Source organism: Protopterus annectens, chromosome 1.part1 (assembly GCF_019279795.1).
Source record: "Protopterus annectens isolate FY-2018-M chromosome 1.part1, PAN1.0, whole genome shotgun sequence".
Taxonomy (NCBI): Eukaryota; Metazoa; Chordata; order Ceratodontiformes; family Protopteridae; genus Protopterus; species Protopterus annectens.
The window spans coordinates 1079380678-1079407259 of NC_056726.1; the positions used below are offsets into that span (position 1 = coordinate 1079380678).

The following is a 26582-nucleotide window of genomic DNA, read 5'->3' on the forward strand; positions in this document are numbered from 1 at the left end:
ACTATTATTAACATATTCTCCTCAACTGATACTGCTGATGTTATCACTATATCTGATTTGTGGATATGCACTATTCCCACCATGACAAGGTCAGAAACTAGCTTGGAGGCCAGGCATAAGTCATCTCAACCTATACAATACAGATTATAGTGACATGGCTTTCAGTCTATTCACATATTTCATGGCATGGTTTATAGGTCCTGTGTTTTCTTGATGAGAAAGCCCTGTGGTATTTCCAGCTGCAGCATGTGCCTGGTGAGATAAATGAAAAACAGAGCATTATACTCTATTAGTGTTCTGTTGACGTTCACGTATGGTGCTGCCATACATTTCTATGATCTGAATATGATGACATGACTTATGATGTGCACAACATAGGCTTCCAATACCAGTGTGGAGTTTGTGGACACTTGGTCGAAGTTCAGATTGCTATCTACATGTGTTCCCAGTGCCTGCTTCACTGGGTTTCATCATATCATAACTTGTAATTCGCAAAGAATTTCATTTTTCAGAAGGAGAAAATATAAAGACACATTTCTGCAGTTGTTTGTAGATCATGTAGTCTGTGTTATCTCCTTCTGTATTATGTTATCATCATTGGTGGACTCATTGATTATATCCAATATGCAAGAATCAGCAAACTTAGTAAGCCAAAGGCCATATACTTTAGGCTGAACTGTTAAGAAATAGAGTCCAAATAGTAAAAGTCCAAGCACAGATCCCAGGGGTACGCCAATGGTGACAGCTCTACTGGTACAGGTTGATTCACCAAATTTCATAGTATCAGTTCTCTTGGTGAGCCAATTGGTTCCCATCTGGTGACGTAGAGATTAATCTCCAGCTGGGAGGGTTTCAATGATACCTGCATGAGGATTGTGTCAAAACCCTAGGCCAGATCAGGATAGGCAGTATGCATTGTCTTAGCTTCATCCAGGCCTATAACATGGAATCAATGGGCTGTAACAACATCATAGATATCCTATGGTGTGACTCAGCACATATACTTTCCTGATGCAATTGAATACACACTTCAACACACCCTCCACATGGGCTATGCTTCCAAAGAAGGGTGTATATCACCATGCATCCATCAGAGTTGGAGTGGACAGCACCTGATGCATGCATGTATAGATACATCCTGACTCTCCTCAACTGTGAGGTAGACCAACAGGTCATCATGGATCTTTTATCAATGGATACTAGTAATATCCCGATGGTGTGCTACAGACATGTGTGATTTGTTAATGCTACATCATCTCTGTTACATCTGATAGATGTCCTCAAAAGGTCATCAAGGGCATGCATGATGTCAATACTATTATCTTGTTGAAACTCTCCAGGTCAATGCATTTGACACAAATCTACACTGAGGTATTCAATCAGTACTGACAGATGTGGCCATAAAGAGCTACATCACCAAGCAGGTAGACCAGTGTATCACATATGTGGCATCTCACTATGTTAAAATGAGTGAAGTGACCTATATCTGAGGTCCAAGTCTGTACATTAGGGCTGTCTGCTAGGCCCTTTCTAGTCTATTATTTAAGTGATGGACATCAAAGATGACATATGTGTCAAAATAACTGCCTGAGGGACTACAGATTGTTGGCAAACATTGACTCCGATTGTGATATTAGTATAATACAGACAGTATCAACACATACCAAAGATTGATGTCACTGACATGCTAACATCTCCAATAACAAGAAAACATGGGGGGGATTTGTTAAGACGGAAAACAAACACACAATTCAGTCATAATGACTAATGTGGACATCACACCCTATAATCTGACCAATAGGTATGGGACCTGTGTCCAGGGGTGGATCGTAAGGGGGCCATCCACCAGCATGTAGTCACAGAGCTTACTACTCCCTTGTATGTAACACAAGTACTGACTATATGAAGGACATCCACATCAGAGGCCATAATATCTCCATAGTTCCCAGCCTTCATCACATCAATAACTGAGTACAATGCAACCTTCTTCATGTACCGCTCTACATATCTTCTTCCACTGATGTGTAACTGTAGTGTGCCACCTTTGTCACAGTGAGCTGTCACACATCTTATTGGCCATACCTAGGTATTCTTTTTGTGGCATAAACATGACTGTCTGATGGTGCAGAACACCCATCAAGTTGTTATACCAGATGCATGTGTATTACCTGTTCTGGTGATGCACCCACAACATGCATAGATGTTTGACAATATTAGTGTCATGGATATTATTCCGCATGGATTGCGCCATATATATAGGTTCATAGGTTCATAGGTTGGTACTAGGCTATCGGCCCTAAGGCCTATGCAAGCCTAGCCATAACAATTCCCTGGAAAGTTTTTCCCACAATATTTACTTCTCTGTGCCCCTGTCTAGCAGGGTGACTGACATGATCCCTGGGGTGAATTTCCTATCTCCCATCCAATCATCAAGGTTCCTTTTGAAGAGGGCCAATGATGTGCTCTGCTTGACATGTATGGGCAGTCTATATATATGTATATTAATATATATATATATATATATATATATATATATATATATATATATATGGATCTAGGACACTTGCTTGAAAAAGCAAGTGTCTGAATCCATATATACCAATCACTGTTTAATGAAAGCACTTTAATCGAAAAAGCACTTCCATTAAACTGTGAAAAAACAAAAAAACAAAACCACTAATTAAATGTTTATGCAGGGGAGCTGTGCCTCCCACACCCCCCACTTAAATATTCTCACTCCAAGGTCACACTACAGTGGAGTAAAGGAATATTCCCATACTCGCACCGCAGTGCAACCGGTACACCACTCACACATACCAAAGATTGCTTCGATGAACAGCAATTTCGGGTATGTGTGAGCACAATTTTGACTTTCGGTGAAAGTTAAATCCGTGCAAGTGTCTGGGTTCCATATATATATATATATATATATATATATATATATATATATATATATATATATATATATATAAATATATGGGTTCACTTCTAAATTTCAAAATACTGAAATACCGAATTTCAGTATTTCGAAATTAGAAACCCAAACGTTCACAAACCCGACGGCTCACAATCACGCATGCCAGAATCCCGAATCGTCAAAATATCAAAAAACACAGTCTGGTGTCCGTTTTTGTTATTTTACACCCTCCACCATTTGCAAAACACCCATGACACATAAATGTGCTTTAAACCTGCGTACACACCATCTCACACGACAAACAAGAGACACCTGCATGACCTGTACACATGTACAGCTTATAACTGCAGTAAACATGCTATTGCTAGCAGAAATTCCTTCGTAATGTATGACTCATGATTGGCCAGGATGTGTTCAAACTGTTGTTGACGTACCATAAGTCTATGTCGTTTAGGTGTGGGTGGACTACCACCACTTAGCTGGCTTCTAAGTTCATCCACCCTATCCTGTTCCCTGGCCAATGCATGCATAAGCACTCCCAGATCAGTTGCCTTTGCCCCCAACAAACACTTCAGTCTCTGGTGCCATGCTTCCACAGAGTTTTGCGTGCATGGCAAACACAAGGTATTCAAGTCAAACACATTCCAAAAACTGATGGGGAATAGAGGCGGAAACCTTGCAACACAGGCAGACCTAGTGGTAAATCTTCTTTTCCTCCCCAACACATAGCAATCCCCGAAGTATTTTACAAGTTCCTGACCTTCCGTAGGAAACATGCTCTTAAGTTCAATATACACCCTTACCAAGTCATCCTCTGGTAGGAATGCCGGGGCTATCAAACACTTCACACTTAGCTGGAACCGCAGGTTGGTGTTGTAAAATTTAGTCAGTCCCAGCTGCTGTACCTTCCGCCATATGTTACGGCTAAAATGGAAGAGGCACACCTTCGATTTCACCCCACTAAAGTTCATTGCTATGCTCCTCTTGGCGGCTATCTCAAAGTCACACAGTACATACTTGAGATCTATTTGGAACCTATACTGCTCTAACAACTGGAAGATTGCATCCCACATAGCATTGTACGCCCACAACGACTTCTTACTCATTAGACAGTACAATAGCGGGACGGACTTACTATACCCGCCACAGCTTAAGAGACCATGAATGCTATACAACTGTCTGCATATCTCCTCCCTGTAGAATAATTTCCCATCCATTAACCAAATCGTGGCATTACTAAGATCATACAAGTTATTGACTATGGTGAACACCAACACGACATTTTCTCCACTAGCATCACTGATACACTTGTATATGAAGCTGCCTGCTTTGAGTGCATACTCCTCCACATTTACATCTTGTAACATGACACATCTATTCCGGATCCCTCTGGTGCCACTTACGTCTTACCCTCCCCACTTGTTGCAGCAAAGCCCTTCTGTTTGGGAGATGAGGCACTACATCTAGGGAAGTGGTTGCTAGCACATCCTCAACAAGTAAACACTGTGCATCCCATGAAATGCGTGCTCTCTCTTTCAAGCCCGCAAACATACCGTACCTCTCAGCCTCTGTTGGGTCTCCTGCATGCATGTGTGCTGCATTTTCAACACTTCTTCCCCGTCTGCAACAGTGGTAGTTATTACCCTCCCCATGCACTTCATAGCCCTCTTCCACTTACAGCACCAATAATTCCTCTGTGGCGCTGTCTTTTCAAGGTGGTAAACGTACCCTTCTATTATAAGGACATCCTTTCCTTTCGGTGATTTCACCCTGGTGTATGTTTCACCCATATTCCCTGGTGGAGTTATAGTGTTGAATGCCATGATACTGTCGGTACAACTTACAGCTAGTTCATGGTACAGGAACCCTATATCCTTATTGGACAGTATTCTGGGACTTCGGGATTGTGATATCTCGATATTGAGCCGTCGGGTTTGTGAACGTTTGGGTTTCTAATTTTGAAATACTGAAATTCGGTATTTCAGTATTTCAAAATGTAGACATGAACCCATATATATATATATATATATATATATATATATATATATATATATATATATATGCTATGCACATCAGTCAGCTAGCTTGTATCGCTCATACTTTATCATACAGATATAGCAGTGTCCCACCTCCAGCAGATGTTACAGTGCCAGGACAGTATGCGTGATAGCCCTCATAGAGTGTGTACATCTCATAATAGTTGTACAAGTGTGTTTGTGCAGAATCATTTCTGATCACTCTAAATTGCATATGTTATGTCAGAGGCATGGGATTTACAGGTGGTATTATTCTGATATTGGCCATGATTGTGGTTGTTTATTTTACTTTGAGCCTGTACCTGTGTCCCATTTGCTGGGGCCCTCTGCTGAAATTACACTCATATTCAGGCAAATCAGTTTGCACAGCTTCACAATATGCACCTTTCCTCAGTTGTATGTCAGAACCCTAATGGATGTCCTCTGTATTATTTGTGTAAGGATGCCTATCTAACACAGACATCCTCCCCAGTGTAATGTCACCTTGTGTGACAGTCACATAGTGCACAATTTCACTGTCCAGTCCCTACTGTATCATATAGATATGTGATTGGTGCTGTTGCTACAACCATCTTTCATGGACATACCCATGTCTGCTGTACATTAGGTTGTTTCACTATAATTAATTTCTGTGTCAATATTCAATATTCACACTTCCCCAGAATGTTTATTTTGTATGGCAGTCCATGTACCATTACAGATCATTAAACAGCTTCAGTACAGAATGCCAGGATTGGGCTATCACGATACTCTGAGCTGTAAGTACACTTTCCTGTACTGTATTTGGACCATATACTTTGCATTCATACCCCTCAACTGTCCAGATATTCCCAGGATGTGCAGATGTGTTTCTTATCAAATTTGTGGCTTTCTGCCATATCACTGGAATGATCTCAGGACTGATGTGACTCAATATTACATACATTTAAGCATACCTCTCAACTGTCCAGATATTTGCAGAATGTCCAAATTTTTGTCTTATATTTTTGACCTTTTCCTCAAACAGTTTTGGTTTTCTGGTAAATCATTGGCATGTCATTGCAGATTGAAATCAGAAAACAATAACAGACATTTGAGTTTCAAACTTCCTGCTCTTTAGAAAATATTTTTGGGCCTTTGTCCCCCATTATTTATTGCTTTGTCCAGATTTCTTGCTCTAAGAGGTTGAGAGGTATGTTTGAGTTTTATACTTCAAATCCTTCAGAAGGCATCTTAACAGAAACCCCTAGTAATACTAGCACATTTCTATAGGGTATATATGTCAAACATGTCCTTATTTCTAGGTCATTGTCCTCACATTATGTTGGTCTTTGTCCAAGATTGAGAGCTATCTCCAAAGCCCTGGTCATCATTGTGGCAGAACGCATCTTAACAGAAACCCCTAGTAATACTAGTACATTTCTATAGGGTATATATGTCAAACATGTCCTTATTTCTAGGTCATTGTCCCCACATTATATTGGTCTTTGCCCAAGATTGAGAGCTATCTCCAAAGCCCTGGTAATCATTTGGCATTCTGTGCAAAACCACAGACCCTCAGTGCTCTGGTTTCAAACCTCGCTTAACATCCTTGCTTAAACATGGTGCACTGCATGAATATGCATTGCCTGCTGCTGCTTGCTCCATACCACAGCACACACATGTAAACTCACAGTTGTTACAAAAGAGTGTGATGGGTTACAATACAGCTCACTTTTATTATTGCAGTGGTCCGTATGGGCTGGCAAATACTGAAAGATGGCAATATCTTCAAGTAAGACATTCAGTTATTTATTTTCAAATTACATTTTTAAGTCCTGAATTCCCCCTTATCCTCTTCATATAAGTTATTGGGTTAGACTAGATCCACTAATCATGATGACCTGTCTTTACCAAAGATTTTTAAAGCATATGCTATTCTAATATATGTACTGACAAAAGAGAGTTGTTGTTGTTGTGTCTTTCAGCTTTTTCCCAGTTAGGGGTCGCCACAGCGGAACTCCGGTCCGCTAATGATTGGCAGTTGATTTTTACGTGCTGAGTTGCCAGCCCTAATGCACAACCTTCAATGAAGGTACGGCCATTCACGCATGTCTCCACGCAGAAGATGCTCTAGCTGAGAGTCGAACCGGTCAGCGTCTTACTGTGTGGCGACAACGCAGCACCACCACCGCAGCACTGACAAAAGAGAGTCCAATGATAAAATGTATTCATGTATGAGTACTTATTTAAATGGTAAGGATAGGGTCAATCTCATTAAGTTACTCTGGTTTCTTAAAATGTTTGAAATTTCCCTTCTTCTTAGTACACTAGATGGAATTTTTGTACCACTAGATGGAATTTTTGTACAATGAATATTGGCCTTACATAAGAGTGTGGTCTTGGGTTACTCAGCCACAGACAACTGTTTAGCCTGTTCTCAGTCAAGAGCAGACAATATATATACATTTTGGAAATACCTATGTGTTTCCACTCTGTAGTTAAAAGTAGGACTTTTATTTTTGGAATTAAAATAAAATAATTCATGTTATAGAAATGTTTAGGTATTATGGAATAAGCTGATGATTTATCTTTATAGATGGTCTTTAGCATATGTTCTTAAAACAATTTTCTCCTATAGTGGTATATGCGTCCTGCACAGTTATGAATAATCTATTTGGTTCTTATTTTTATTGTTAAAATTTTTGTAAAGCTTTATATTGTTTTGCGATAAAAAAATAAAATAATTTGATCAGGGTACCTATACAATAATGCGAATGCCACCAAAAATAAGAATCAAGTGCATTATTCACAACTCCCAAATGTTGATGACTTCCTGATTTTGCTGAAAGAAGTGGTATCTAATGAAACCAGAACATAAAAACTAAGACTTCATCCAAACAGCTTAATCAACAATCCTTGGATAAAGGTTTCACCTCTCATTGAGACTTTCCAAAGCTACTCTAAGTCTTTCTAAAATCATTTTTATTTTTTGCAAACAATGTTTCTATTTAATTAAGGTATAAGCCACAGCAGAGGTGGTAAGGGAAACAGCTAGAAAGGTGCGTGGTGTGACATCTGGACAGAGAAAGGATACAAGGAGACCTGGTGATGGACTGAGGAAGTACCGGAGAGTATACATAGGAAGAAGTTGGAGAAGAAGAAGTGGTATTGTCAGAGAGATGAAGAATGTAGACAGGAGTACAAGGAGGGCATAAGGTGAAGGGAGGTGACAAAGGCTAAGGATAAGGTGTGTGGCAAGTTATATGAAAGGTTGGACAAAGGTTGGAGAAAAGGACCTGTAACGATTAGCTACAGAGAAGAACCTGGAGACCCTGGAGAGGTGGAGATATGCTAGGAGAGAAGAGGAATGAAGGTCACTAGGGACTAAGAGGCAGAATATGTGTGTGAATGAGACAGAGGAATGGTGAGGATGCAGGGAGCAGCAGGAGTGAGAAAGGTGGTGGGGTGGAAAGGTTTAAAGCAGTCAGTTTGTCTGGGAACTGAAATCAGGTGACAAAGAGTGATGTCATTCAAGCTATCTCAGCAGTAATACTTGATAGTAATTTAAGAAGTCACTCAGAGAAAGACTGTGCATTTTGTGTTTTACCTTGGACCTAGTAAGAACATCCACTCATCTGCATTTGCCTGGTTCTGTAAGTAAGTTATTTAGGGCATAGTATTGTTTAGATATAGATAGGAATATAGTAAAGATTAGATTGGATGTTTCTGTATTTATTTGAGACTGTCCTGCAATGTTGTTTTAAAATATTTCCTGTGATTCTGTACTCAGAAGTTACTGTGTGTTTGAATATTTATTTGTTCTTATTATTTATTATTTAATATATTTAAAACCTTTATCTGTGGTTTAAAGTGGACAACTCAACCTTTCCACAGAGGACTTAAAAATCCATCTGGAGTTAAAGAGGCTTGAGCTGGAGGCCAAGCATTTGGAAACAGAGGCAGCAGAAAGAATGAGATGTCTAGAGACTGAGGTAAATGAGAAACTACAACATCTGAATGCTGAGGAAAATAAGAAACTGCAATGCTTGGAAGCTGAGGAGAAGGAGAGGCAGAGGCAACATGAAAAGGAGATGTTGACTCTTTGCCAGAGTCATGGAGGTAATGGGGAAGGGAGTAATTGAACCCCAGAAGCAACAAAGGTCAGAACATTTCTTCCACAATTTACAGAGGGGGATAATTTTGCTAGTTTTATTCATATGTTTGAGAGGGTATGTAAACAGTATAATGTTGACCAAGAGCTCTGGGTACGGTTTTTGACCCCCTTACTCCATGGTAAAGCTGTAACTGTAATTTCTGAACTGTCTCATACTGATTGATTAAATCAAAATGTTGTAAAGAACGGTCTTTTAGAATGTTTTAAGTTAACACACCTGAAGCTTATAGAAAAATGTTTCATGAGCATAGATGCAAGGCAGATGGAAGTGTGTGTGAATATGTTGCTGAACTAAGCACTTATCTTCATTGGTGGGTGAGTGAATATCAGGTCACCAATTTTGAAGGTCTGGCAGACCTTTTGATGAGGCAACAAGCCCTCAGCACTTTGCCTGAGCACAAGAGAATCTGCTTAGCTGATAGACAATGCACTACTGCAAATGAGTTGGGGAAGATGGGAGACCTATACCTAGCAAGCAGGGCATCACTGCACAGGAAAGGGACACCGACTGCTGTTTATGGGTTTAAGGAAACCCATGGTGGACAGTGCAGGCTCCCCCAACAGAGTCTGCCAGAAGCAGGGGAAGCTGCTATTCCAGGTACAAGTCCAGGACCAAGGGTTAAATGTTGTAAATACAACCAGTGGGGCCATGTAGCATATAGATGTCTATGGAGGCAAGGTGGGAACAAAAGGTGGGAGAGCCAGTTAAGTGGGAATGACAAAATTCCAGCAGTAAGTTGTCTCAAGACAACAATGGTACCAATCTACCACAAGAGTTTATATCCTATCTTAGTGCTTGGGAAAGAAGCCATGCCTAAGAGAGAAACAGCCTCAAACGTACCATTGTGAAGCCTGCAATGGTTAAAGAGGAGCAATACTTGCGTGGGCAGTCTACACCAGTCAGAGCTTTAGGAGGGACCCCATTCCAAATACCTTTGACTAAAGTTCACCTTGACTGGGAGGGTGGAAAAGGAAGCAAGCAAGTAGGTGTGTTTGAGGATATCCCTGCAGATGTCCTGGTAGGGAATGATTTTGATAATGCAGTACTGTGCATTCATGCAGTTACATGCAGTCAGGCTTGGAGACAAGCATGTGGGTTTGGTAGCCTGGGGTAGACCCAGACAGACTGCACACTTACAGCCATGACTAATGAGGTGGTTACAGGGAGGGAGCTACCCTGTAGAAGTGAGATTGAAGGTGAGCGACAGCTGTTTTTGAGTACTGATGTTCCCTTGGACAGAGTGACTGCTAGGGCAGAGGTGAGTAGTAATACCCAGGCTGACAGTGAGGCACTGCTGTCAGAGGATACCAGACATCCTGTGGAAGGGGAGCTGGGAGGGTTACAAAGAGAGAGAGCTGAGACAGGCTTAGCTCTCAGACCCTACATTACAAGGCATGAGGAAGGTAGCTAGTGAGGCACCTGATTCTCAAGGGAAAGGGGTATCTGTATACTGGGACAAAGGGTCACTGTATAGAGAGTGGACACCTGAGGGAGGACTAGAGGGTAAGATAATACAGCAGTTGGTAGTGCCTAAAGCCTACCATTTGGCACTTCTAGCCATAGCCTGTGACATTCCTTTTGCAGGTCATATGGGCATTCTAAAAACATGCTTCTGGAGCATTTCTCCCTGGGCCTCTGCTGAAAACAGGATCTGTGGAACCTAGTTGGACTTTCCCGGTCAACAAATGTTAAATAAAATAAAATAAATAAAAATAAAATAAAATGTATAAAGAAATGTGTTATGCAGAACCTCTATTGGCCTGGGATTTCCAGAGATGTAACAGGGTACTGCAGTGCCTGTGAGCAGTGCCAAAAGGTAGGCAAAGCAGGAGACATGGTGAAAACTCTGTTAATGCCTTTGCCTGTGATTGTGGAGCCATTTCAGAGGGTAGCTATGGATATTGTGGGGCCTCTGAGTACCCCAATTTACACAGGGAAAAAGTATACCCTAGTGGTAGTAGATTATGGTACAAGATACCCTGAGGCAGTGGCTTTGTCCTCCATTGAGGCAGAAAAGGTGGCAAATGCTTTGTTAGAGATTTTCAGCAGGGTAGGTTTCCCAAAAGTAATACTGACTGACAGAGGTGCCAATTTCATGTCAAGCATGCTGGCTTGTCTGTGGAAGTAATGTGGGGTGAAACACCTAAAGACCACCCCCTAGCATCCCCAGATTAATGGTTTTGTTGAGAGGTTAAACTCTACACTCAAGATGATGCTACGCATATTTGCAGACCAGTTTAAGAGGGAGTTGGAAAAATATTTGCCCCATCTGTTGTTTGCTTACAGAGACGTGCCCCAGGAATTGACAGATTTTTCACCCTTTGAGTTGCTGTATGGGCACAGGGTGAGGGAACCTCTAGATTTGATTTGAGATGAATGGAAGGGTGAATTTGAATCCCACAAGGAGTCTGTTTTGTCATATGTCCTAGACCTCAGGCCAAGGCTCATGAAATTCATGGGCTTGGCAGAGAAGAACCTGGCAGAAGCCCAACAGCAGAAAAAGATCTGTTATTAAGGGAATGCTTGAGCTAGGGAGTAGGGCAGCAGGTAATTGTTATCATTCCTGTCAAACACAAAAAGCTGCAGGCAGCTTGGGAGGCACCTACAAGGTGGTAAGAAATGTCAGCAATGTTCACTACATGGTAGAACAGGTAATCAGGAGGCAGGGGCACAAAATGCAACATTTTAACATGATGAAACCTTATCATGACAGGGAGGCCCTTGTGCTGAGTATTTACAGTGGATTGCAGGAGGAGTCTGAGGGGGATCTGGTGACTGATCTCCTCAGTGAGGCTCTAACTGACACCTCAGTGGAAGGGGTAGCAATGTCCTAGCAGCTATCTCCTACCCAGGTTTGAGAAATCCAAGCAGTGTTACAGGAGTTTGGGGACATGTTCACTGGGAATCCAGTGTGCACCCACCTGGTGCAGCACCATGTGGATACAGGACACCAAAGGCCTATTAAGCAGGCCTCTTATAGGGTGCCTGAGAGATCCAGACTCTGATGGAGGATATACAGGAAATGTTGGAACTAGGGGTAATTCAGGAGTCCAGAAGTCCCTGGGGCTCCTCAGTGGTGCTGGTACCAAAGAAGGATGGCAGCACCAGGTTCTGTGTGGACTACAGGAAATTAAATAGTCACACAGAATCAGATGCTTACCCCATGCCTAGGACAGATGAAGCCCTAGAGCAGTTGGGTGGGGCTAGGTTTCTTACAACTATTGATCTTACGAAGGGTTACTGGCAGGTGCTGTTGATTCCCAGTGCTAGAGAGAGGTCAGCCTTTTTAACTCCTTTTGGCTTGTATGAGTTCACAAAGATGCCCTTTGTGATAAAAATTGCCCCAGTGACTTTCCAGAGACTGGTAGAATGTATCCTAGCAGGAGAAGGAGATTTTGCCCAGCTATTCTTGGCAAGAGCACCTTCAGCATGTCAGGGAAGGTGCTGGGCAAACTACAGAGTGCAGGCTTGACCATTAAGCCCAGAAAGTGTCAGGTAGGTATGGCAGAGGTCTCCTACCTGGGACATAGAGTGGAGAGTGGTAAGATCAGGCCAGAACCTGCCAAAGTGGAAGCCATTCAGGCATGGCCTTCCCCTTTTACCAAAAAGCAGGTGAGGGCATTCCTAGGGACAGCAGAGTACTACAGAAAGTTTGTCCCCAATTATAGTACAATAGCTGCTCCCCTCACAGACATTACAAGGAAAAACAGGCCAGATAAGGTAATGTGGATCCCAGCAGGTGAGCAGACATTCCAGAAGCTTAAAGGAACTTTGGGAGGCCCCTGTGTAAGCCAGTCCAAATTACAGCAAAGAATTTCTTGTGAAGGTAGATGCTTCAAACCATAGGGTGGGGGCTGCACTTAGCCAGGTTTCCTCAGAGGGAGAAGAGCACCCAGTGGTATATCTCCGTTGTAGGCTCTGCAGAAACTTCAGCCGTTTCTGTATTAAAGGAAATTCACTGTAGTTACAGACCACAATCCCTTAACATGGCTACATAAAGCCAGTCAACAAAATGCCAAGTTGCTAAGATGGAGCCTAGGATTGCAAGCATATGATAGGATAGTGCAGCACTTCAGTGCAGTTAGCAATGCCAATGCAGATGGGCTCTCAAGACAGGGAATGGATAAAGTATTCCCAAATAGGCTCAACCCTCTTAAGCAATGTTTCTCAAGGGTCATTTAATAAACTAAGACACAGTCCCATTACCATCACAGACATTGGACATAGGCAGTTAATATATCAAGATACAGTCCCATTAGCATCACAGACAGTGGACATGAGGAAGCTTATATAGGTTCATAGGTTCATACTAGGCTATCTGCCTGAGGGCATTTACAAGCCTAGCCCACCCCTTTAGTTTGGGGAACTATGCCCATTATTTTGCTGTGCCTCTGTCGAGCAGTGGCACTGAGGTAATCCCTGGGGTATATCTGCGATCTCCCATCCATTGGTCAAGATTTCTCTTGAACAAGGCCAGCGAGGTGCTCTGCCTCACATATACCGGGATTTTGTTCCACAGCATAGGGAGTCTTTGGGTGATGAATCTATCCCTCCAGCACGTCCTATTAATAGCCGTGGTTTAAGTCTCCTTGTGGCTCTGATGGATCTAGATTTTTTGAGGTGAAGCATATTCATCAAATCTGGGTTTGACATGGCCTTGTATGTCAGGCACAGGTCACCTCTGAGCAAGCGGTAAGTGACCGAATAGAGCTGGAGTTCTTTCAGTCGGGCAGCATAGGTTTTGAGACCCTTTATCCTTTTGGTGAGGAACTTTTGTGGCCTCTCCAGCTGCTGCAAGTGTCGGGTCAGATACATTCTGAATGGGGCATTGTACTCAATCATTGGTCTGATGAGTGATGAGTATAGGGAGACTATATCGAGATACAGTCCCATTACAGGAAGCAGGTTAAGCTGCTAATGTTAAATTCCAGACTTTGGGTAAAGGTAATTGATCATTTCTCCATACGTATGGCTTTATTGGATATTTATGCTTTTACACAGCTCACCTGAAAAGACAAACAATGACAAGAGAGATGTGGCAACTTGTAGTATGAGGTTCCCAGCAGATTTTTAACCAGTCGTGGAACAAGTACTTCCCTTCTGTGGCCTGGAATGGCTGTGGAAATCTGCCAAAATATTGTAATGCAGAAACTGTCCAAGTTAAAGAAAAGAATGCTGCTGGATTTCTTTATCACTAGGTTGCATACGAAACAGATTTCCTTGAGTCTATGGGCCTGATTCAGAAAACTTTGCAGCATCAGTGTAAGCAAATTTGCACAGTGAGTGGCCATGTGTAGGCTTGGTACAATTCAAGAAACTGCACAGCGAGTGGCCACATGTAGGATTGGTATGTTTCAGAAAACCCATCAAACTGGCACACCCAGCTGAAATAACATGCTCAGCTATATTATATGCTAATGACTCTATATTAAAGTGCCATGTATGCTTACAAGGCACAAATTGAAGGAGCAGTTCAGAAAAGTTTAAATGCCTCACAGTTATGTTATACCTGCTTTAGATTTGTACATGTCCACATGCTAAAAATTCACAGAGAGATGTGTCTGTTATACAAATTGTTCTGTTCAAGTCACAGATGAGATTTAGGCCCCTGGATGTGGATGTGCAATAGTCTCAAAGCCATTAAGGTCTACTTTCTATCAATCTCCAAAAAAAAAAAATCCATATCACGCACTAATAACGTCCCATCTACAATGCAGTTTTGCTGATCATCGGTCACCTTGCAAATTCATTGGTCACCTTGTAAATATTTATTCATTTATTTTTTTGTTGACATTTGATTACCGGGAAAGTCCTACTGGGTAGAAGCTCATTTTCATCTGAGGCCCATGGAGAAAACCTCCAAGTTATTACAAAACATTTAAGAACAGTAGTTTTACAACCTTCAAATATAAAACAAAAATCTGCAGTTTAAATAATTATAACAAATTCGACATAATATAAAGACATTGATTAAGAATCAATACAAGTTATATGACAACCATTTAATATTTAGGAAAATTTTAGACAGTTTGTAGAGAAATTAAACGTAAGTTAGTGTAATGCAAACTGGAACTGCATTAAATTTAGAGAGAGAAAGTCAGGGAAGAGAATTTGATAGCAGTAAGGAAGCAAGTGAGGAAGGCAGAGTCAAGAGGTATATGGAATGAAAAGTTACTTGTTCACATTTAGGGATATATTTTATCTTGTTTCTGAGCAAGAACAGAGACAGATTTTAGTTAGGAACTCTTTCAGACTGCTTTTGAAAGATGGGAGGGATGGTTTTGTCAATGTCAATACACTGTCTCAAGGGTTTTAATCCACAGATAGTTGTATGTTGTTTAACAATGTTCAGTTCTCACTCAACAGCAGTGTTCTAACATTCTGTTAAAATGCATGACTTTTGGCACCTTAAGGATATGTTCTGCTATGGCTTTACTTGTTAATTCACTGGTGTTGAGAATATCCAAGAATATCAATAAAAATTCTATTCCACTGAATTGTGATTTTTCAGCAACCTTTCCATTGACTGCTTTCATCACGTCTTGCTGATAACGCTAGTCTAGAGAACAGCAGTCACAAAGGCAAGTGTTTGAATGTATTCAGGTGTATTTCTCTTTTCTTGCTGTCATGGGTTACATTCCCCTGAAGAGTGTTTTTCCAGAAACTTTGCCTGTGAGTAATTCTGAGGCGTGCCTTTTTAATGCTATTGAGAGGCAATCAACAACAAAGTCATGGATTCAAATAAACTGGATGGCACAGTGGTACAGCTGTAGCACTGTCGCCTCACAGCAAGAGGTATTCTGGTTCGATTCTCAGCTGGAGTGTCTTCTGTGCAGAGTCTGCATGTCCTCCCTGTGGTCATGTGGATTTCCTCCCATGTTACAAAAACATGTATCTGGAGTATTTCTTCCTGGGCCTCTACTAAAAATTGGCTTTGTTCCAAGTCAGACTTTCCTGGTAAACAAATATTCAGGTATATATCTCATTTCTTTCTATCATGTCACCCATTCCCCTGAAATGAAACTTTCTGATTATAAGGTTGTAACATATGACAGGGAGTTTGGCACTTTCTAACTACATTTGCATATGGATTTGTATACCACTGATGAGGTGAGACATAGGAAGGTATGCTCCCACCTCACCCTATTCTGTTCACTCCATGTTTGCTCACCTTGTGTTCTACCCTCTGCTTTCTTCCCCTTTTCATCACTGTGATATGCACCCATTTTTAGCCTATAATAAACACAAATGGACACAACACACATATGCATGCAAAGAGCTTTTAAAAATCATCTTTTAGTTGTCATATGTTGCATGACAGCTGGCAGAGAGCAACACCAATGGCCGTATATGCACATAGAGAAATAGCACTCAACATCCTATGGAAAATGAAAAAAAATGCTTGTCATGCCCTAACTGGTCATGCAAATGAACTAAGCATCACTGCACATACAAATCTATAAAAAAAGCACAGCTAGTGCCTTTCTTCCAGCTCCTTTGATGACTCAGTTTACTCATGAAATTATTTGTAATGCATCTTTGCACTTGGTGAAGTTTTCAAATCCCCAGCAGGCTACATGTTGCTTTGCAATGTTCAGTTTGCAATCTGTAAATGTGCTACATTTCATTGATATGTGTGTGTTATAGGTTCATAGGTGTGTACTAGGCTAAAGGCCCTGGAACATTTGCAAGCCTAGCCCATAGAATTACCCTGGCATCATGCCATCCGACATTAGTTCCCAGTGCCTCTATCAAGTAGAGCCACTGGAGTGATCCCCGGGGTGAATTTTCTATTCACCATCCACTCAAGATTTCTCTTGAAGAGGGCCAATGAGGTGCTCTGCTTGACATGTATGGGAAGTCAATTCCATAGTGTGGGCAGTATCTGGGTTATGAACCTGTCTCTCCAGCATGTTCTGTTGATTGTGGTAATGAGGTTGAGGTCTCTGGAGCGCAACCCCTAGCTTACTAAATTTTTCTATGATTCCTGAGTGGGGAATGGTATCAAAGACCTTGGCCAGATCAAGGTAGGCTGTATAAACCACCTTGCCTTCATCCAAAGTTCTAGTGACTGACTAAAAGAAGTCAATCAGCTTGAGTAGGCATGATCTACCCTTCACAAAATCAAACTGTGTGGGATCCAGAGTTTGGAGATTCCTTATATATGGCTGTTTATTAGGTCCATGATGATGCATTCCATAGCTTTGCATATCAGACTCATTAGGCTAAAGGGGAGATAGTTCCCAGGGTCTGTAGTCACTCCTCCTTTGTGGAGAGGGATGACTGTGGCAGTGCACCATTTGGTAGGGACAAAGCCTGAGGTGAGGTTGTGATTGAACAGGGCACACAGGTGTGGTGCCAGTTCACTCTGTAGTTCATGTAGAACACAGCCAGGGATATTGTCAGGTCCCATAGAAGCTGTATTATTGGCCTTGGACAGTTTTAACCTGTGCAGCAGTAACACTGGGTGCCTGGCAATCTACTAGTATTGTGATTGGTCCTTTGAGGGGGAGGGGTAAAGTCGGCACTGAATCTGTTGACCAGTATATTGGCAATATCTTTTGGCTCAGAATAGGAGGTAACTTTGTGCAGTAGCTCAGAGTAAATCTGGGTATTGCCATGGGAATTCTTTACAGAACTATAGAAAGCCTTGTGGTTGTATTTACTATCTGCTGCAATTCTGTTTTCATAGCTAGCTTTAGAGGATTTGATGAGGGATCTCAACTTTTTGGTGAGGCTGATAAGAGCATTTTACCAGTCTTGAGACTACACTTTATTCTGCATCAGTTTCTTCTTTCTGTTGTAGAGTTTGTTTATGGCAGGGGACCACCAGATTGGCATCCTTTTTTTGGAGGAAAACATCTTGGTTCTATTGGGTATGGTGAGATCCATGCATTTATGTACGTGTTCATACAGTGCATTGGTGTATGATTTGGTGGTCATGCAACTATTCTTCATTTGCATGGGTGCCATGAAGTTAGCCACCTCTGTTTTTAGGAGCCTAAAGTTGGCTTTGGAGAAGATTTTCATGTTGGTTACCTTTGTGGTGGTGGTGGTGGGGGGTGAATTTCCAAGGTGATTAGCTTGTAGTCGGATCTAACCAGGGTGGAGTTGACTACTGGTGTAGAGCAACAGTCAACCATATTAGTAATGACTGGGTCAAGGATGTTGCTATCTCTGGTAGGGGGTAAAAATAAGCTGTTCCAGGGCATTGGAATTAATGAATTCCAGAAAATGTTGGGCAAGTGTATTGGTACATGAGTAGTTTTCCCAGTTAATGGAAGTCACCCAGTATGAGAGTGTTAGGTTGGACCCTAATATTCTCCAGGGTGCTTAGGAATGTGGAGTGAGAGCCCTGGAACATATTTGGTGACCCATAGCAGGCTATGACCTGAATTGCTGTCTTACTCAATGTTAGCTGCACCTGAAGTGTCTCTGATGAGTAATGTTGGGCTACCAGTCTGGAGGCGTGTGCATCCTTTATGAATATGGAAACACCACCACCTTTGGAGCTTTGATCCAAGTTCTGGGGGTGAAAGGTCTAGAATGAGTTATAGCCTGGCAGTGCAGGGGTGCTTTCTGCTGCTTTGAACCAGGTCTCTGTTACAGCAAAAATGTTAATGTTCTCCATTTTGAGGAGTGATTTGAGTGAGTGCATTTTAAGATTTAGACTTCTAGCATTGAGCGGCATGATCAGAAACTTAGCCAATTGTTGAAAACAATCATTTTCTGCTTGTACTGTGGTATCATTCAGGGTGATTGTAGGATGCTGCTCAGGGCTATGGTCATATCCGCCTTGGCTACATAATCCAAGAGCTCCTCCATGTCTCTTTTCATGTAATCCAGGTAGATATGTCTCCAGTCATACACACCCACATGTACAATGACTGAGTCATATTTGTACCTGTTGTTGAGGGATTTGAGTGCATGCGTTATGTGGCAGATCCTGGCCCCTGACAGGCAGCAGAATGTTACTTTCTCCGTATTCAACCTAGTGAGTGGGACATCAGTGTGCCTCACTATTGAGTCACCTATGACTAGTGTGTTGGGCATGCTGTTTTGCCTTAGAGGCTTTGGTTGAGTGGTACACTGTTTAGGATTTATGTGTCTTGTTGTGATTTGTGTTGTGTTGTGGTGGTCGAGTGCATTTCTGCCTTGGAGGCCTCTGCTGTTTGCATAGATTTTTATTGAAAGCCTCTGTGAAGGTGTGTGTCATTTGTGTTTTTATGTGAAGGCAGTGCTGGTGTGTATTCTGGAGGGCTATGTGTTCCATGTAGTGTGGTGCAAGTGTTGACCTTCTCCTCTTGACCACCTATTCTGGTCTTGGCTGGAGAGTGTATGGCTTCCAGTTTGGATATATAAGTGCATCTTTCACAAGTCTGAGTGTTGGGAGGTAAGAGGAGACGGTTTTCAGTGTACATGAGGCAGTTGCTACATTGCCTCATGATGCCCAAGTTCACCAGGTTAATAGGAGAAAGCACAGGGAACTGATCTTTAGATGTGCCTGGAGGGGTGGGCATTAATAATAAGTACCGGAGCTGTTTCCTTGTAGAACGTTTAATGCTGGTAGCACTTTTGTGTGCTACAATAATTGCTACAAGAAGTCTGGTAAAGTGCTAGACTAATAAGCTAGTAAAATGCAGGAGAGGAGAGAATTAGCAGTTCTAAGGGAAAAAATGAAGAGCAGACTTTGACACCGGTAATAGTTTACCCTAGCTTAGCGGTGTTGCACATCACACAAACCCAAGCAAACACAGGCTTTTAAAGCAGAAAGTTAAAAGGGATAGAAATGCTGCCCAAACAGCCAATAAGCTACAATTTCAAAGCTAGAAACCACTCCTCTTGTGGTAGATAGGCTACCTAGTGCTTACCACTCCCACTGATAAGCAGAATGGCTTTCCGTCTATCATAGAAAGGTCTGAGGAACACAGAAACCACAATACAGTCTTAAATACAACAAATCTGTATCTGGACTACTCTATTAACAAGAAAAGGTGGAAAAACAAGCTAGAACTTTTCTTTTTTAGTAGAGAACTTCTTCTTTTCTTGGTTAGGGGTCGCCACAGCAGATCACCTGTCTACTCATGATTGGCAGTGGAGTTTTACGGTGTCAAGTTCCCAGCTTGGTGCCAAACCTTCGACAGAAGGCACACACATGCACACACTCACGCCTAGGGCCAATTTAGAGTGTCCAACCTACCTACAGCATGTCTTTGGTATGAAACCAGAGAACCCGGAGGAAACCCACACGACCACAGGGAGTACATGCAGACTCTGCACAGAAGGCACACCAGCCAAGGATCAAACCGAAAAACCTCTTGCTGTAAAGTGGCAATGCTAACCGCTGCACCACTGCGACCACCTAGTTTTGGCAGAGAACAGCAATAATCATTTATTTATTTATTTATTTATTTCACATTTGTTAACTGGGTTGGTTCAATTGAGCACATGCCCATTTTCAGCAGAGACCCGAGGAGAAACGCTCCAAAAGTAAATCTTGCAAAAGTAACACAGTTGCAGTATTGATTAGATAACATCCAGTGTAGTAATAAAGCAGTATAACTGTTGACATATATAGAGATATCATAGAAAGATATAGAAATACATGATACATGTAGGTTCATAGGTTCATAGGTTCACAGGTTGATACTAGGCTATCTGCCCTAGGGCATTTATAAGCCAAGCCAGAGTGTGTTTGGCTTACGCCACCCTTTTAGATTAGTTGACTGTGCCTCTGTATAGTAGGTCACAGGAGATAGCCCTTTTAATGTTAGTTTACTGTGCCTCTGTCTGGTAGGGACACAGAAGAGATCCCTGGGGTAAACCTACAATCTCTCATCCACTCGTCAAGATTTCTCTTGAAGAGGGTCATTGAGGGGCTCTGCCTAACATGGATTGGGATTTTGTTCCAGAGTGAGGGGAGCCTCAGGGATATGAATCTGTCCCTCCAGCATGTCCTATTTATTTCTGTGCAGAGGTTTAAGTCCCTGGAGCATGTAGCTCTAAGGGATTTGGATTTCCTGAGGTGGAGCATATTCATTAATTCTGGGTTGGACATGGCTTTATACATCAGGCACATATCACCTCTGAGTAGGCAGTAAACAACTGAGTAGAGTTGGAGTTTCTTTAGCCTATCTGTGTAGGGCATCTGTTTGAGTCCCTTGATCCTCTTGGTGAGGTACTTTTGGGGTCTTTCCAGTTGCTGCAGGTGTCGGGTAAGGTACATCCCAAATGGGGCATTGTATTCAATTATGGGCCTGATGAGTGATGAGTAGAGGGGCACAATGACCTCTCTTGATCTAGATGTGAACCCTTTCATGATAAGGTGGGCTATATAGAAGGTCTTTCTAACCACTTTGGCAATGTGATTGTCAAAGGAGAGATTGTTATCTACTTGGGTCCCCAAATCCCTAATTACTTCTTCCGTACTTAGTGGATTACCACCTATGTGGTAATTTGTGGGCACTTTGTTTTTCCCAAAGGGGATGACTATGCACTTTTTGGCATTTAGCTTTAGGCCATGGCTCTGGCACCAGTTATCTGTCTCTGTGTGACCCTTTTGGAGGATGCTTGTATCAGTCGGTGAGTCAATTATGACACCCAGTTTGCAGTCATCTGCGAACTTGGTCAGCTATAGTCCTCCCGTGTTAGCCTGTACCTCAGAGAAATATATACCGAACAAGAGAGGTCCCAGGACTGAGCCTTTTGGGATGCCACTTGTAACTGGTTTAGAGTCTGACATGGCACCTGCAATTCTGACCATGTGGGTTCTATCCCTGAGCCAGTTTGCCACCCATCTTGTGACATAGGGGTTGATATTTAAGCTGGTGAGCTTATTTATGATGTCTGAGTGGTGTATTGTGTCGAAGGCTTTTGCGAGGTCCAGGTAGGCTTTGTGGACTACCTTCCCTTCATCTATGGCCTTGGTGAATGTTTCAAAGAAATCGACCAGGTTCAAGAGGCAAGATCTGCCCTTAACAAAGCCGAACTGGGTAGGATCCAGCGTCTGATGGTTCCCAAGGTCTTTGTTTATGAGTTCCATGATGATCTGCTCCATAGCTTTGCAGACCAGGCTAGTCAGGCTTATAGGGTGATAGCTTCCGGGGTCCATTGAGGCACCACCTTTGTGGAGTGGGACCACTGTTGCTGTACGCCATTCCTTGGGTACATATCCTGTAGTAAGGCTGAGATTGAACAGTGACTTTATGTGAGCATTCAGTTCTTCTTGGAGCTCATGTAAGACACAGCCCAGGACACTGTCTGGTCCCATTGATGCTGTGTTTTTTGCTTTGGAGAGGGCAGCTCTCACCTGTGCATCGGTGATGTCAGGGAGGCTGCACTCTGTTGGGATAGTCATTTGCTCTTTTGGGGTGAAGGGGAGGAGAAGTTTGCACTGAACCTGTCTTCCAGGATGTTGGCAATGTCTGTGGGTTCAGTGTATTTTTTTATCATTTTGCACTAACTCAGAGCATATTTGGGAGTTGCCACCCAGGTTCCTGACATAACTAAAGAAGGCTTTGTGATTATCTTTAGCATCCTGTGCAATTTTTCTTTCGAAGCTGGCCTTAGATGATTTTATGAGGGATCGTAGTTATTTGCTAGTACGGATCAGAGATGCCTTCCCTTTTTGGGATTTTGCTCTATCCTGTAGTAGCTTCCTCCTTCTGCTGTATAGCTTATTTATGGCTGGGGTACACCAGACAGGTCTCCTGCCTTTGGAGGGTTGGGACTTGGTTTTATTTGGGATAGCACGATCTATACATTCCTGAAGGTGTCCATAGAATGCGTTTATAAAGGATTCTGCTGTTTGGGCCGTATTTTCCACTGGCCCAGGGGCTTTGAAGGATTCCACCTCAGTTTTGAGAAGTGTGAAGTTTGCTTTTGAGAAGTTCTTCACCGTGGTTTCCTGGGCTGGGGGTGGGGACGGGATATGGACGTCCAGTGAGATTAATTTATGGTCCGATCTTACTAATGAGGGGTATACCTCTGGTATGGAACATAGAGTCCCCATGTTGGTGATGATCAGGTCCAATATGTTTTCCCCTCTTGTGGGAGTGGTGACCAGTTGTTCCATAGCATTCGAGTTTATAAATTCTAGGAACCATTGGGCGAGGGTGTTGGGGCTTGAGTAGTGCTCAATGTTTAGGTAGTTGAAGTCATCCAATATAATGGTGTTTGGAGAGACCTTCATATTCTCTAGTGTTTTCAGGAAAGCCGAGTGGGGTGCCTTAGCTTGGGAGGGTGGTCTGTAGCAGGCTATAAACTGAAAGGCAGTTTTGCCCACTGTTAGTTGCACATGGATGGCCTCCGATGCTTCGTGCAGTGCCACTAACCTGGAGGTGTGGCTATCTTTGATGAATATGGATATTCCCCCTCCTTTTGTGGTTCGGTCCAAGTTTTGGGGCCGAAACACATGGTATGAGGTATAACCTGGTAGTGCTGGGGTGATCTCGGGAGCCTGAAACCAGGTTTCTGTTACTGCACAGATATCGATATTCTCCATACTAAGGAGAGCCTCGAGTGCATGCATCTTGAGGTTTAGACTTCTGGTGTTGAGCAGCATTACCCTTAGTTTCTTTTTTCTTGTGTTGTCTATGGAGGTGGGTTTGTCTTTTGAGCCTTACCTAAAAAAGGCACTATGGGGGTGGCAAGAGCCTTAGCCAGTATTCGAAAGCCCAGGGGAGACAGGTGCAAGCTGTCCCTAGCGAAGCAACATGGCTTGTCGAGAATGTCATCCCAGGCTGACAGACACTGGATCCCCTTTGAATGATACCAATACTTTAGCCAATTGTTGAAACTGATAATTTTGTCTTTATACTGTGGCATCATTCTTGGTGAGGGTAAGATGCAACTCAAGGTCAGGGTCATACCGGCCTGGGCTACATGATCAGAGAGCTCCTCTATGTCTCTTTTCATATAGTCCAGGGAGGTATGTCTCAGGTCGTTCACACCAGCATGGAGACTGAGTCATATTGCTACTTGCTTTGGAGTGACCTGAGTGCTTGTGTTATGTGGCGGATCCTGGCACCCGACAGGCAGCTTACAGTGACCTTCTCCTTGTTCAGCCTGGTGAGTGGGACGTCAGTGTGTCTGACAATGGAGTTACCTATTACAAGTGTATTAGGTGTGTTGTTTAGCCTTATGGGCTGTGACTGTGTGGCACACTGACTTTGTGAACTATGTGATATGTGGGTATTGTTGTGGGGTAGTGGTTGCTTGGGTGTCTGCTTTGGAGGTCTCTGCTGCTTGTGCAGATTTTTATTTAGAGCCTTCAAGTATGTTTTTGTGTGTTTATGTGTTTGGTTTGCTGTTGCGATAGGTCTATGTGAGACTGGATTTGTGGTTTGTGTGGTTACCTTCTCCTCCTGACTGACTGCGCCAGTACTGGGTTGAGAGAGCTCAGCCTCCAGTTTGGCTATATAGTTGCATCTCTCACATATATTTGAGCTTGTTGGGAGGAGGAGAGGGTGGTCTGTGTACATAAGACAGTTGTAACATTGCCTCAAGATTCCCAGATTCACCAGCTGGACTGGAGAGTGAACCCGAAACTGACTTTTGGACATGCCAGAATAGTATAAGTAACTATTTTTTGATTGCTCAAAAAGGACCAATAGGGAGCCAATTACTTAAAGGGAGTATAAGAGGGTGCAGTGCTTTAGTTTATTAGCGCTTACTTATAATATTACTTATACAAGCAAGTGCAGGGCTTTAGAATAAAAATAGGGTGCTTACTTTGAGATTTAGAGCAGTTCAAAGGTAAAAAATGAAGAATAGACTTTGTGGAGCCGGGAATAGTGTAAACCTGATTAAGCGGCACTGTCCGATGCTGCACTATGCGCAAAATCCCAAAAAACCTGCGCTAAAGTGGGTTTTTAAGCAGGGGACTTGAAAGAGCTAGGAATTAGCCCAAAATGGCTAATAAACAACAAGTCTCTGGGCTGAGACCACTCCTCCAAGGACAGATAGGCTGCTCAAAGCTCCCCACTCCCACTGGTGAACAGAGAAGCTTCCTCCTATCCAAGTAAGGATATAGGCAACACAGGAACTATACTGAAGTCCAGAATGCAGCAAAACCTGTATTAGGGACTATTCTAGTTCAGAAAAGGCGGGAAACAAGGATATATTTTTTTTTTTTTTTTTTTTTTAAGCAGATAGCAGAAAAAAACACAGTAAATACTTTACACAGGCTAGTGCACTTGATTGAGCAGCCTCAACAGTTAATTTTAAACAAAAACTACAATTTCAAGTGCAGGTAAGCAATAAAAGGCAGTAACAAGCTTATTTTAAGCAAAAGAGCAGTTACAACTCGCTTTTCGGCGAGAATATGCAGTCGCTAAGTTAAAGGCAGTAAAGGTTAGTTAAATCAGGTAGCAGTCACTCTTTTTCATCTCTCTGCTGCTAGAACCACTCTGCAGGACCACGAGGAGCTGTGCTGAGTTGGAACAAGCACAAAAAAATATGTCAAGTAGGTTTTTAAGCAGGGGTCATGAAAGAGCTAAGAATTAGCCTAAAACGGCCAATAAACAACAAGTCTCTCAGCTGAGGCCACTCCTCCAAGGACAGATAGGCTGCTCAAAGCTCCCCACTCCCACTAGTGAACAGAGAAGCTTCCTCCTATCCAAGTAAGGATATGGGCAACACAGGAACTATACTGAAGTCCAGAATACAGCAAAACCTGTATTAGGGACTATTCTAGTTCAGAAAAGGCGGGAAACAAGGATTTTTTTTTTTCTTTTTTTAAGCAGATAGCAGTAAAAAACACAGTAAATGCTTTACACAGGCTAGCGCACTTGAGTGAGCAGCCTCAACAGTTAATTTTAAACAAAAATGACAATTTCAAGTGCAGGTAAGCAATAAAAGGCAGTAACAAGCTTATTTTAAGCAAAAGAGCAGTTACAACTCGCTTTTCGGTGAGAATATGCAGTCATTAAGTTAAAGGCAGTAAAAGTTACTTAAATCAGGTAGCAGTCACTCTTTTTCATCTCTCTGCTGCTAGAACCACTCTGCAGGACCACGAGGAGCTGTGCTGAGTTGGAACAAGTGCAAAAATTGCGCCAAGTGGGTTTTTAAGCAGGGGACGTGAAAGAGCCAAGAATTAGCCCAAAACGGCCAATAAACAACAAGTCTCTGGGCTGAGACCACTCCTCCAAGGACATATAGGCTGCTCAAAGCTCCCCACTCCCACTGGCGAACAGAGAAGCTTCCTCCTATCCAAGTAATGATATGGGCAACACAGGAACTATACTGAAGTCCAGAATACAGTAAAACCTGTATTAGGGACTATTCTAGTTCAGAAAAGGTGGGAAACAAGGATTTTTTTTCTTTTTTTAAGCAGATAGCAGAAAAAAAAAACAGTAAATGCTTTACACAGGCTAGCACACTTGAGTGAGCAGCCTCAAGATTTAATTTAAAAAAAAAACAACAATTTCAAGTGCAGGTAAGCAATAAAAGGCAGTAACAAGCTTATTTTAAGCAAAAGAGCAGTTACAACTC

General features: G+C 42.4%; 1 protein-coding gene across 1 annotated transcript in view; it reads left to right on the top strand.

Moving 5' to 3' along the window:
* Positions 1–4738: 4738 nt before the first annotated feature.
* LOC122815420 (vomeronasal type-2 receptor 26-like) overlaps positions 4739–26582 on the top strand; it is a 192288-nt gene continuing 170444 nt past the window's right edge. The window contains exon 1 of the mRNA XM_044087901.1: positions 4739–4849. Within this exon, the coding sequence (XP_043943836.1) occupies positions 4739–4849 (111 nt within the window). The remainder of the gene's footprint in view (positions 4850–26582) is intronic.